At 35.0% G+C, this 12,967-nt stretch overlaps 1 protein-coding gene across 3 annotated transcripts in view; it reads left to right on the top strand.

Moving 5' to 3' along the window:
• tgfbr3 (transforming growth factor, beta receptor III) overlaps nucleotides 1-12,689 on the top strand; it is a 60,551-nt gene extending 47,862 nt beyond the window's left edge. For all 3 annotated transcript variants that reach the window (XM_007887166.2, XM_007887167.2, XM_007887165.2), the window contains exons 12-17: nucleotides 1,116-1,295; nucleotides 2,277-2,585; nucleotides 3,418-3,538; nucleotides 5,083-5,115; nucleotides 5,820-5,927; nucleotides 9,820-12,689. In XM_007887166.2, the coding sequence (XP_007885357.1) occupies nucleotides 1,116-1,295; nucleotides 2,277-2,585; nucleotides 3,418-3,538; nucleotides 5,083-5,115; nucleotides 5,820-5,927; nucleotides 9,820-9,938 (870 nt within the window). In that variant the 3' untranslated portion in view covers nucleotides 9,939-12,689. The remainder of the gene's footprint in view (nucleotides 1-1,115; nucleotides 1,296-2,276; nucleotides 2,586-3,417; nucleotides 3,539-5,082; nucleotides 5,116-5,819; nucleotides 5,928-9,819) is intronic.
• Nucleotides 12,690-12,967: the final 278 nt, after the last annotated feature.

Below are 12,967 nucleotides of genomic sequence, written 5' to 3'. Positions count from 1 at the left end.
ATTGTAATAAAATTATCTGAATGTCCAGTTAATTATCATTGTGTAAAAATAATAAAGCAAATTGAAATGATCATCAGTCTTTCAATTATACATCAGAGAGCTGATTATCCAGACAAATTCGAATTTGCTCCAATGTGGATCAGCAAATAATGTGGATAATTGGACATCACGCAAAATACAAATTGTCTACAGTATTAGCTAGAAAAGCATTCCGTCAGGAGTTAAACTGTCATTAGTATCAGTCAGCCCATCCGTCTCTGTCTCAAACTCCCTCTCACTCAGCTGCCGATCACTTTTCTCTCTCTGCATTCCTTCTCTGACTCTCTCTCGAAGTCCCGTTCACTCTGCCTTTCTCTCCCTCTACGACTTAATCTTAATCTCTTTCTCTGACTCCAACATTGTACAAAAGGATAAACACTTTAATTTACATGACTAATGCAGAGCAATTTAATTGCATCCCTAGCAACTTCACACATGCACACAATTAGATTGTTTTGTCCATAATCCCACAGATTACTTCTGAATTGGAGCCCAAGGCAGATAAACAAACACATTGATACTTGGATAACCGGCATCTTAAACAAAAAGGTTGATCCTAAGTACAGGGCGACTTTGTTATAACATGTGTTTTAGGCCCATAAAATTAAAATTAGTCCCATATGATAGCGGTTGTGTAAGAAATAAGGCCCATGAGTCACCTCTCTAGGTTTTCAGGTCACAGACCATGATTCTGGGTCTGAAAATGTTTATGTGAATAGTTGTGGCTGATTGATCATCTTCCTGTGCGCAGTACATATGTGCAGGAAGCTAGCCTGTCTATAATGAAAACTGGAATTATACCACACTTCCAGTAATGGTGATCATACATGTGATCTAGGCAGAATATTAAGGGGGAGGGGGTAAAACACCTTGTAGCCCATTCTTTACATTAATCTGCTCTGAATGGACTTTGAACTTCTGTAAACTTCTTCTAATTGACTTTTTTTGATCAGCAGAACAGTTTAGTAATCCTTATTTGTGACTTTGTTACCCACTGTAAGAGTTTACAGAAAAACATTACATGTAAATAACTACTGTTGTTATTCTAAAGCAATACTTTCATTTCTGTTTAATAGTTCAACTGCACGTACGACAACCCTAACAAAAGGCCTAAAATCCATTTGCAAGCTGCTTTCCCTAATTTGCCTCAACGCAGCAATGCGACTTTGAGCATGGATCTATATACCACAGATTTGTTTCGCACAGCCTCACAAGGAGTACACACTGTGTCAGAAAACCGACCATTATTTGTTGAGGTAAGAAGTTTGGCAAAGTTGGAAGTGAGCTGAAATATTATGTGGTTTTAGCTCAGCGAAGCATTTTATTTTTGCCAATGGTCCAAGTGCTAGAGTGGACAGAGGGGTGGTTTGTGGTTTATATTTCTTTGATTTATAGGAGAAAACTGTTGGGAATGATAACTACAAGTAACTGTGTGGCTAAGACAAAGACATTATTTTAAGCATGGTAAAGCCACCATAATTCTATACCAGATTGTTGTTGTGCTTATAAATTCTAGGAATCATATGCCACATATTTATGATTCTGTTGAGAAAATATTCCTTAATTTATAGAACATTACAGAACCTCTGGTGCTGTTTGTCAATTGTTGATTTGCAAGTATTAAATGAGAAAAAGACTACACTCAAATCCATTCACAACAAAAAGAATGTGCACTTTACCATTTTTTAAATTAAATGTAATTTTCCTAAATGCCCGATATCCACAATAATCGCTTGTTGCTGTGAGATCATCTTTGAAGTACAACGTAAATTGTAATGTACCTTTAAGCAATATATAAAAAAAACTGTGGTCCCATGAGAGCATCTTGGTGAACTATATTTGAATGCACGGCATCAAGAATCTTTCTTCTGCTGTATAACTGCCTCCGGATTCGATACCAGATAAAACATTGTACTAAAGTTATTGATGATTCACAAGAGAGGTTTGGTTGAAGAAGGACCTTTGGCCCATTTCATCTCAATCTTGCAGAATACCCAACCTACAGTCTTTCCATCATAGCATCAAGCTGCTTATTTTTAATCATGAATCATGGCCTCAACTACCTTTGCCAGTAACTTGTTCTAGTCATTAATTTGACCTCTACATGCATACATGTATGAATAGATAAATAGAACTTGTACTTATATAGGGCTCTTCACCTAGAATGATGATCTGAAAGCACTTGATAAAATGTAATGGGATCTTTACTAAATATTTTTCCCCCTGTATGGATTTAGGTTTCCATAACAAAGTCTGATCCAGAAATCAGTTTTGTTATCCAGTCTTGCTCAATTTCTCCAACATCAGACCCTGATGCTGATTCCAGTTACATCATTATCGAAAACATTTGTCCAAAGGAAGATTCTGTGAAATTCTACAGCACTCGGAAGATGGATTTCCCAGTAGCTCAAGAAGAGATGGAAAACAAACGGTTCAGCTTTGTCTTTAAACCAATCTACAGCATGCCTTTAGTTTTTCTACACTGCGAAATTACTTTGTGCAGCAAGAAAGAAGCTGATGGCGCAGGAAATTCCATCCTTCCTAAGGTTCGGCTATTGCATTCTGTGCAGTTATATTATCAAATATAAAATGATCAGATCTGAAGAAGATTAATTTAAACATTAATCCAATTTTAAAAAGAATAGATTTTTCTTTAGCGACCTTTAGAACAGTTTTTTCCCTGATTATCTGTGTTCAGTAATACTCTAGTTTCAAGGATTCAGAACACCTATCAAGTTGAAGATAAGGGAACATTTATCTTAACAAATTATGGTAGTTTGGGTTAACAGCACTACTAAAAAAAATTGTTTCAATCCTTAACAATTCCCCAAAATCCTATTCAAAAAAAATAATTCCCAACTGTAATTGTTACATTCTGACAATTCACATTGTTAACCCTCATTGCTTGCACAATGTAAGTTTGTGTCTTGAATGAAGCACGACTCTTTCCCTGTACTGATGGGTCAGAACTACCCAGAATTAATATTTGCCTCAAGAGCAGACCTGAAGTTCAATTGAGACCACGTGTTGCTCTCTTGGAAAAAATAACTCAACAGTAACTCCCAATATTCTCTCTAAACCACCTTCCAAAATCCTTATCATCAATCTATGGAGAGATTGCATTGCCATCTCACTCACTGTGCAACTACCTTGTATAATGAGTGAGTGAGATGGTAATTCAATCCGTCTATAGAGATCTGGAAACCAACAGTGCATTTCAAACAGCAGGAGATTGGAATGTTGAAGCTTTAATCGGTGATAAAGTTTTCAACTCAAGCTGCTTCGTAAAGTGCAACTGGTCCTGACCAATGCTGATAACACTGCAGCTGTGAGCCTGAACATCCTTGACCTACTTGATTTGTTTGCCTCCTTCTGCAGTGCATTCCTCCTGATGAAGCTTGTATCAATGTGAATTTGAAAACAATTATGGCTATGATGAAAAACAAACAGTCTTTTACCAAGCCACTGGCTGTTATTCCTGGGAAGGTGATCACACAAGGTGAGCCAACAACTAAATCAGAAGGACAATGATCTTTCTATATGCATCGCTTTACATGGTCAGTAAATACAGTAAAACACGCTTCAGTGTTAACTTTATAAATTGTATAATCGCGTAAGGCATATAGGAACTTGAGTCCCATTCAGTTTCCTATCAAAAACAATTAGATTTATTTGCACTAGTCACATTTTATAAACAAATCATCTCCTAACTTGTAATGCCTCTCCCCTGTCCTCCATTACGCCAGCATTTATTGGCTGCATTGAATCGCGGGAAATTAGTTCCTAACCTATCAACGCGGCTGCATTGAATCGTGGGAAACGTAGGCTTCATTGAATTAAACATGTGCAGTGCAAATTATTGATTGAATCAGATTTATACAACTTACAAGTTTGCTTTTATCTTGGACTTTGGATAAGTCATATACATTCACAACTGATACGACTTACGTGAGTTTTACTGTAGTACTGTAGCTTTTCCACTGGATGCTCAATATGTCGAGGACAAATCAAGAGTCAAATCTAGATATAAGCTATTTGGAGAAGAGGTTATGTTGGCCTTGTCTGGTACTGGACTCATGCCGAGCAGTTCAGTTTTTAAGATCACAATGTTCTGTGATATCCTGTAATTCTCTGCTCAAACATTTTAAGCAGATAATTGAGTTACGTAAGAGCAAAACTTTTACTGCTTTTCTGTTTATTGTGATTTTACCATGGAAAAATAAGCACATTTTAAGTCGCTGTTCTTATTGATCCAAAGACTGCATTATGGTTATAAGTTTGCAAAAGCAGATATCTTGTTCTGTTATGTCATAATTGTTACCTATTTTAGTAGAATCCATTCTTAATTTTTTTCTAGTGTTATATAACCGGTTTTCTCTGCATTTTTGAAAATATATGTAGTTTGAAGGCTGTAGAGCATCATATGTTCATGTGATTATAATTAGTAGAATCCTGACATCAAACAAGCATTGGAATTAAAACTAGCTCATGAGAAAAAAAATTCAGCTGCTGAGCAGATGAGTGATTTACTTTGAATTCTTATAGTTTTGAAGTATTTACACATAGCATGATATTAAACTAAAAAGCAGCATGAAATGAAGCTGGACCTTAAAGCAACCCATTCACCTGAACCGTTGCACACTTCTGTGCACAGATAGTAAGGTTACAGAGTTCAGAGGAAATTGAACAATAATTTAGTGGTGTATTATGATTAGTGTATGATCATACATATGGTCTTTGTTGTGCAAGGATACAATAATAATACTTGCATTTGATATAGTGCCTTATCATGTCTTCGAGATGGCTCAAAGAGCCACAATATCTTGATTCACACTCATTAGCAAATCAAGGGAATTTCAGCCCATGTGGATAAATGAAGGTGAATAAATCATGGGTATAACTCATCTTTTGCTACATTGTAGCTGTATGTAATTTATATGTGTGTGTAGTTTTGTCTTAATTTATTAAAATGTTTCACATAAAGGAGCTGTTTTGTTTAGGTTATTATGAATGTTTATATGTATTTTTGTTTGATTGAAACAGAACCACGTATGAATCCAGGGAAGCCACAGCCATGTAAGTTAAATGTTACCTTTTATCATTTATTAATCGTAGTTCCCTGTCAGACAAGGTTAAATTTGTGAAAATCATTATTAATAACAAAGGAAATTAGAAACAAAGCCCAAATAATATAACCCATCTGATAATAGATTTCTGCTTTGTTCTAAATTACGCTTTCCAAAGCTGTAAACTCTTAATTTGGACAGGATGGGAATCTGGAATATACAAATATTTAACTCTGTTCACAAATTTTCTCTGCACTTTGCGATTCCAGTTTTTCCAATCTTATCCTCTGTCTATTAATAATCAATCATTAAAGTGTTCATGATTATCTTAATAATTGTGATTATTAGTTCATTTTTGACGATATTGCATTGTGAATAATTTTTATGACTAATTTCACACCATGCTGAAATTTTACCTTTGAATTTCACTATCACACTAGGAAAGTATGTAAAATGATCTAGATAGAGTACTAACTGAAGCACTCAGAATACTTATTTGGTTTTGCATCCCAGTAAATAGCCTCTGTACCTGAAGAATAAATGAAATATTCAACCCAGTAAAAACATTAAAGGCAATTCAATTACATTACACAGTAACTGGCACCTATATGTTGCATTACTCTGGTTTGATAACAATTTTAGAAGCTTTGCTTAAATGACATGCATTTGAAACATTTATATAATTGCATAATGTGTCATATTTTTATATTTCAGATATCATTTATGGCCTGGATACTCCAACAGTTGTGGGAATTGCTTTTGCAGCATTTGTGATTGGTGCCTTATTGACAGGAGCTTTGTGGTACATTTACTCCCACACAGGTACGTCAATTATACCTAACCATAAACCTGCTCATCCAAATTGTGCTTACAGAAAATAGTTATTCTGATTTTGAGGGGAAGGAGGGAAGTGGAAATGATGAATGAACTTAGAAAGTTCTAACATTAAATACACTTGGAGACAGTAAACCCCCCTTTAAGGCATATGTTATAAGGTGAGAGCCTGGATGCTGTCATACCATCACGAACAACAAGTTGCATTTATTGCGTAACAGCTTCCAAATGGTCAAAAAAGCTAACTTCTGTAAATTGTCATTTCCTGAAAGCTGAATAGATACAAGTATATTCACCTGCAAATACACTGTCATTCCATTTTACAATAATATCCTGTAATGGTCTTTTAGACGTTTTGATGAAGATGCTTATATCAAGGATTATTATGTGCAGGAAGCTTCCTACACATAGCAGCGTGCAAGAAGTGATGTCGGTGGCGATCTTATGACCGAGAAATAAGCTATATTTAAACCTTTCTGGATGCATTCCGGTGGGTTAGGATTTTATGGACCCCAAATATTGCATTATAGCGGTCTCTGTCATGGAGAACGCTGATAGCGCAGATGTTCAGTCATCAGAGAAGGGAAAACTAGTACTATCTAGCTCACCCTGATCAAAGTGGTTCCTCTTATATAGTCAAAATCATCAGAATGCAATTGTGTTTTGAAAAAAATGGTCTAAATGATCAGCCTCTTTATTCATTAAAAGGGACAGAGTAAAATCAAGTAGCCTTACGAAAAGTGTTGACAAAAATAATCAAATAAAAAGTCTAAATAAACATAGCCCAAAAGTATTTCTGTACACAGTTCACTAATTTGTACCAGCACATAAATGAAGATATTCAAAGAGGTGACCTCAGGCATTTTTATGTTGGCCTTGTCTGGCATTAATTAACTGAGAGGTCGACATCAATACCGGAACATCAGTATTATAGGAAATAACCATACAAAAACAAGGATAAAGTTTCAAAATAAACATTTTGGTAATTTGCCTTTTGCTTCTTTTTCCCCCCAAACGCACTTACAAACTAAAAAAATTGTAGTTAGTCCATAATAAAAATGTTATTGACCTAAAATTATGTGTTAGGTAAAACCATAAGATACTAATTACGGTTATTGTGAATAGGTCCATATTCATCACATGTGAATATATTAACTGTTATTAATTTGTGTGAAGAAATGATTGAGCAGCTGGAAGGTCATATTTTTGACCTAGCTGTTGCAAGCCTCAGGAGGAAAACACATATGCTGTCGTTAGTGTGCAAAAAGTTAAGGTATTTGTTCAAGAGTTATGACCTGTAGCGACTCTCTTGACGCTCGTTTTCCAAAACAGCTGCACGAGTTTAAGTCAGAAACAATTTTTGAAGTCCTAGGGAAGTGTCAGCCATACATAAAACTGCACCAGGAGAAAAATATGTGGAAAGTCATGTCCCAGAAAAAGAATGGTTTGTTTGAATATGTAAAGCTGTGTGTGAGTTACGGTGGCTCAAAGTAGCAAAAATATTGCACTCGCTAATGCAGTTGGATTGAACGTAGTCTTTAAAAAGTCCAACAAAATGCAGCAAAAGTCGTAACATCTGTTCAAATTGTTATTTTTCAGCCCTGGAGGAGAAAACTCAAAAGTGCAGTGTCACCTGGCATAACTCATTGAGTACATATTGATCGATTTAATATACATTTGCCTCTAACTCTTTGTGCATGTTATGAATTATGACCAAAGATGCTAGTGGTCTAATTTCACAAAAGTGACCACTTTCCTGCAAAGTTTTTAGGACTCGTCTTCAGCTTCTTGATACTGTGGATACTTTCACCCTTTTTCATCTATTGGCTGCATAATAAGTTACAAAACAATGATTAAAGTGAATGAAAATTCCAGAGACTGCCGTCAGTTCAAATTTTCCCCTAGGTATAAGGGTTTTTACAAGGAAAGTTTATTATTATTTTTAATGCGAAACACTCACTGTTCTATTTGGATGGTTCATCTCCATTCCAAAGCTGCTCTGGTAACATTACTGACAGGAAGGAATCAGCCATTTACCAAAGCAAATTCATTGAGTTTCAATGAGTGGGAGAGGGAGCTTTGGGATCCATCTGACCCATAAAAATCAGAGAACTGACTGCCTTATTCATAAAATCACAAGGGAGGTTTGGATGCAGGAAGCCCTTTAGCCCATTTGATCTCATCCTTCCTGAACACCCACCTTACTGTTGTCCCATGACATCAAACTGTCTTTTTAAATGAGCGTAACATCTTGGCCTCAACCTCCCTTTCTGGTAATCTGTTCCAGTTGTTAATTACCCTCTAAGTAAAGAAATACGTCCTAGTGTTTGTCTTGAAATTGCCCTTTGTTACACTAATTCTTGTTTTGCTATTTCAGCACATCCATTTAAAACCTTATGTAGCTCTATAATGTCCCCTATGAGACACACGATCATCATCGTAGCTTTCCTCTGCACTGTCGCTAGATCCTGTATAGCCCCTTTCGGTTGTGGCAATAAGAACTGTATGTAGAAGTCCAGGTGCAACCTGACCACAGCACTGTACAGCTGGTGTGCGACTTCTGGGGATCTGAACAACTGATTTGATCATGTACCCCAGCAACCTGTATGCTTTATTAATTGTAACTATTTTAACATGGTGAGCAATGAGTCAAGTAGCACCCTTAGATCTTTTTCAGCTTACCCTTTGACAAGTATATCCCATCCATGGAGTCTATGCACCTCCTATTTTTACTTATATGAAGATTCTACATTTATGTGTATTGGATTTTGCCATTCATCCAAAAAAAATATGCTATCATTGCTCTTTGTAAAACTTTGCAGCCTTCTCAGGTTCCACAGTTCCCCACAACTCACACTGAATCTGAATCCAGGTCGTAATGAAATCAAATCAGATTCTTACAGATGAAAAAACATATCAGTCAGATTTCCTGAATCAGGAGTTGTGCTGGTAGTTTTCCCTGTAACATTTAAGCATGTGCTTCAGTCTTGTAGTGATAGAAAACACTTGGTTTAATGCTTCGAGTTGAATTTATTTCAGTCTCAAGTAATACAGGTTATTTTTATACAGTACACCCTAATCTGTCTCTTCTGCCTGTCACATGGAGTCCACTAACCAAATATGTTCAGGGCTGATTGAGTTTTAAACTAATGTATTCCTGTACTTTGTTTTTGAAAACTTTGATATCAGTACTCCAATGTTGACATACAAGTTAGATCAACTGTATTACTTATTAAATGGTAAAATTATTTCCTAGGCCATTCAAACCATGAACAAAAAGGACGGTTGAAGTTTAATAGCAGTATGTTTTTTTAAAAAAACAGTGTGGTTTGGGTAGTGGTTGAATGTGGATTAAGTTACCAACCTGGGATAAGAGTGGTGGATCATGGCTTGCTTTGACGTCTTGCATGAATCTGTGACGGCCTCCTTTCTTGGCAAAGACTCTAGGAACTAGGGGGCCTTGAAAAGGGAGTTCTGATAAAAAGCACCTCCATTTGTAGAATCGAAAAAAACAAAATTGAAATAAACAGTACTCTGTGGCTTTTGAATATTATATCCATTTATACAATACGTTATACGTAATATTTTTTGGTAAGTGTAGTATGAAGGAAGGCTTGTAACCAGGAGGTTGAAGAGCTTTTAGATAATAGAGAACATCAAGCGTTGCCTAAATTGTATTTCACATATTAAGGATTAATTCCTTCAAATCATAACAAAATATTTTTTTAAAGAATATCAATGTCTTTATTGAATGTGTGCTAATCTCTCCAGATACAAAAAAAAATCTAACGGTGGTCACATTTCTATAGGATTTAAATGATGTGGGTTTTTAGATACGTTTAACATTTTGACTAATTGTTTGCCTTCTAACCTTCTCCAGGTGAAGCAGTGGGGAGGCAGTCAGTCCCCACATCTCCCCCAGCATCAGAAAACAGCAGCACCGCACACAGCATTGGGAGCACACAAAGCACTCCCTGTTCCAGCAGCAGTACTGCTTAACCCTGAGGGAAATAACTCTGAGGAAGTGGAATATAAGGGCAAGGTTCAACATGCTTAATTGTTAATATTTGTGTTCTGCGGATAAAAAGAAGATTTTCGTTTGCCCTTGAGACCTGGGACATGCTTTTAAAGTAAAAATCACCTAAGTTGCTTTATACTTTAGACAAACCAAAGTTTCTCAAGCACACAACAGCATATGTGACAAAACTACTAATTACCCTGAGCTAGGAACTTGCTAACCATTTATGAGTTCCTTATGTGAAATTTGTACCAGATATTTTTCTTTGCTGCTTTATTGTTACAATACAGCTATTTTTCCCACTTTTCTGAAATGTATGTACATAGGGGAAACTTGCTGTATACCATGGGAAACCGCTTGAAGTTTCAACTTCAAAAACAAACTGATCAGAGAGCAGATCTATATAAAAAGTTTATTTTATGGATTCCAGAAAAACAAGCATCAGTTAGGGTCCCCTTTCATATTAATTTTCATATCTCATTACAAGATTTGTAATACTATAAATTTATTCTACCACATTTTCAAGGAAAATGTTATTACAATTGAAAATGTAGGCCCATTTTTTTGCCAATGGCTTGGACAGGTGTTTTTCAAAAATACGACACGTTGACTTTTGGAAATATTTGGCAGCACTTATTAATGTTTTTCTATCAAAAAAACAAGGCTTTAAATCAGCCTAAGGAATACTTTTTCAGCTTTAATGTATGTATTTTTTAAAGCAGACTGTCTCAGTCACCAAATATCCTGAATGTTCTACTATTGTGCTTTTCTGCAAACTGTGTTCTTCACGGTATTGCATTCTGCATGGTATACAGCTGAATGTATTTTACATCAAAATTAATAACCTATTTCTTGTATATAAACATCTATAGAACTCTCCAGAGAACAGTAGAGTATTTTAGTAACATAGCTATATTTTCACTGTATATTGAACTGTTGTGTAAGAATCACCAATGTTAAAGCTATTTACTTAAATGAAATTCATTTCTAACAAATGTATGAATTTTGCTAACTGTGAATTTTTTTAAAAAGAAATTTTATAATGTATTTTTCTATCTTGCTACCAGTTCTTACAAATTCCCCAGGAAATACTATTTGGTTGTTTGATGTTGATTTGATTAACCAAAATAATAGTTATTAAAAGAAAAATCTAGAAGAGGCACTTATACATTATGATTTAGGAAAAGGGAGATATTTTTAATTTTATTTTTGACTACGAGGGACAACCATATTGTACCAAATAAATATATATAAACTGCTGCAACACAAATAACTGAATGTAAAGTTCCAGTTTATAGATAGATATGGTTCCAAAGAATTTAAAAACAATGTGACATTTTGAGCAAATATCAATCGCCTGTGATGCAAAAACACCAAAAAAATACATGTGGCAAGATGAGACGCTTAATTAAACAGAGGCAGAAACTCCTGTTGACTAATTCTTACTTCCTTACTCAGTACATTTCTCAGCAATGTGTATATTGAATGGTTCCAATGAGCAATTTAATGCCCTATTTTAATTTCACCCACAAAATATACAGTCAATTCACTGTAAAGTGAAGCGCTTTGATGCGTCTCGAAGACGTGATAAGGTGCTATATCAAATGCAAGGATTATTATTCATTTCCCCTTCGCTAATTGACTCCCTTTATTAAATCTACATTAGGCACTATTCTATTTAATATGTTGTAGATTAACAATAATTTTTTTTACATTATTCTCTCTTTTCTCCAAGAAATTAAAACCTTTCAAATGAAGTATCATCTGCCATGTCCTGCTGACTACTTTTCTAAGCTGCAGATATCTTTGTTTTGTTGAGTTAATATGGGATGCTTCATGTAAGACAGGCGCTTTAAGGGCAAGTTTCAGGATCAGATCTTCTTTATTCAGTGGCTGTGAAAAGATCTAGAAATATTTCCATTTTCATAACATAATTTGGCAAGTACCTGTAAACATGAACCATCTAATATTAACCCAACAAAATATTGTGTATTTAAAAGGGAGGCCAACTGCTTTAAAAATGGATTTTTTTCTGGTGCCTTCTTAAAAGTGTAGATTTGTATACTTTCATGTTGCATGTACAAAATTTGGTGTATTAGAATTTTTGAAAAAATATATATAAAAATATATATATACACAAAAATACATCACCCAAACAGCATGCTAATGTATTAACAAAATCATAGAATGTAATGACCTACAACATCTTTTTGTCTTGTGTACTTTCTCACTTTGACATTGACTCAAGGATTCTAGTCATTAAAACCACTGCGTTGGTAAGAATGTTTGCTGAACCAATTTGATTACTTTAAACATATGGTAGGTTCACTCTGGTGATGTATTGGGGACATTGGCAGCTCTGTATTTTTAATTGCAGGGGTTACATACCTTCTGGGGCTTTTGTTGTTTATATAAAATATTACTGTTTCAGAAACATAATTAAGATTGTAAATGTTCTGTCCTTAATACTTTGTTCAGCTATATCTTTCAAATATATCTACCTCACTGTTTTAATAAAGAAACAAAGCCTGTGTTGCTGGTTGTACTGTTTGACTTTTGCAAGTAAAAGCAGGTGGTAATCTGTGCCTATTTAATAGGTCTATATTCCATTCATGTCATGTTTTATTTTTATTTTTCAGATACAGTTATAAAGAAATTTGTTGTATAAAAATATTTGATCATGTGTTATGCTATGTAACTGTAAAATAAAGGTATATATGCCAATTATCTTACAGAAGGTACTTTTATTCAATTAAGTTCATATGAAAACAGATTAAAAGTTAAATGAATGCGTACCATTCAACCTCTCAGATCAAACTCCTGGAACCGTGGTTGCAATTTTCCTCAAGGACACAAAGTTCAATCATTCCCAAGAATAAATCTTTCATGATCCCCATTATCAAAAACATAGATTGCATTGAATTTTGCTCCATGCAAAATTGTATGTGGAGAGAAGATCTTTCTCATGCTCTCTTTGAAAATCATTCAAAGCACATTAAAGCCTGGCAGT

The sequence above is a fragment of the Callorhinchus milii genome, unplaced genomic scaffold, assembly GCF_018977255.1.
Source record: "Callorhinchus milii isolate IMCB2004 unplaced genomic scaffold, IMCB_Cmil_1.0 Scaffold5, whole genome shotgun sequence".
NCBI lineage: Eukaryota > Metazoa > Chordata > Chondrichthyes > Chimaeriformes > Callorhinchidae > Callorhinchus > Callorhinchus milii.
Note: the sequence above shows the minus strand (reverse complement) of the source record. Positions and strands in the feature narration are given on the sequence as shown.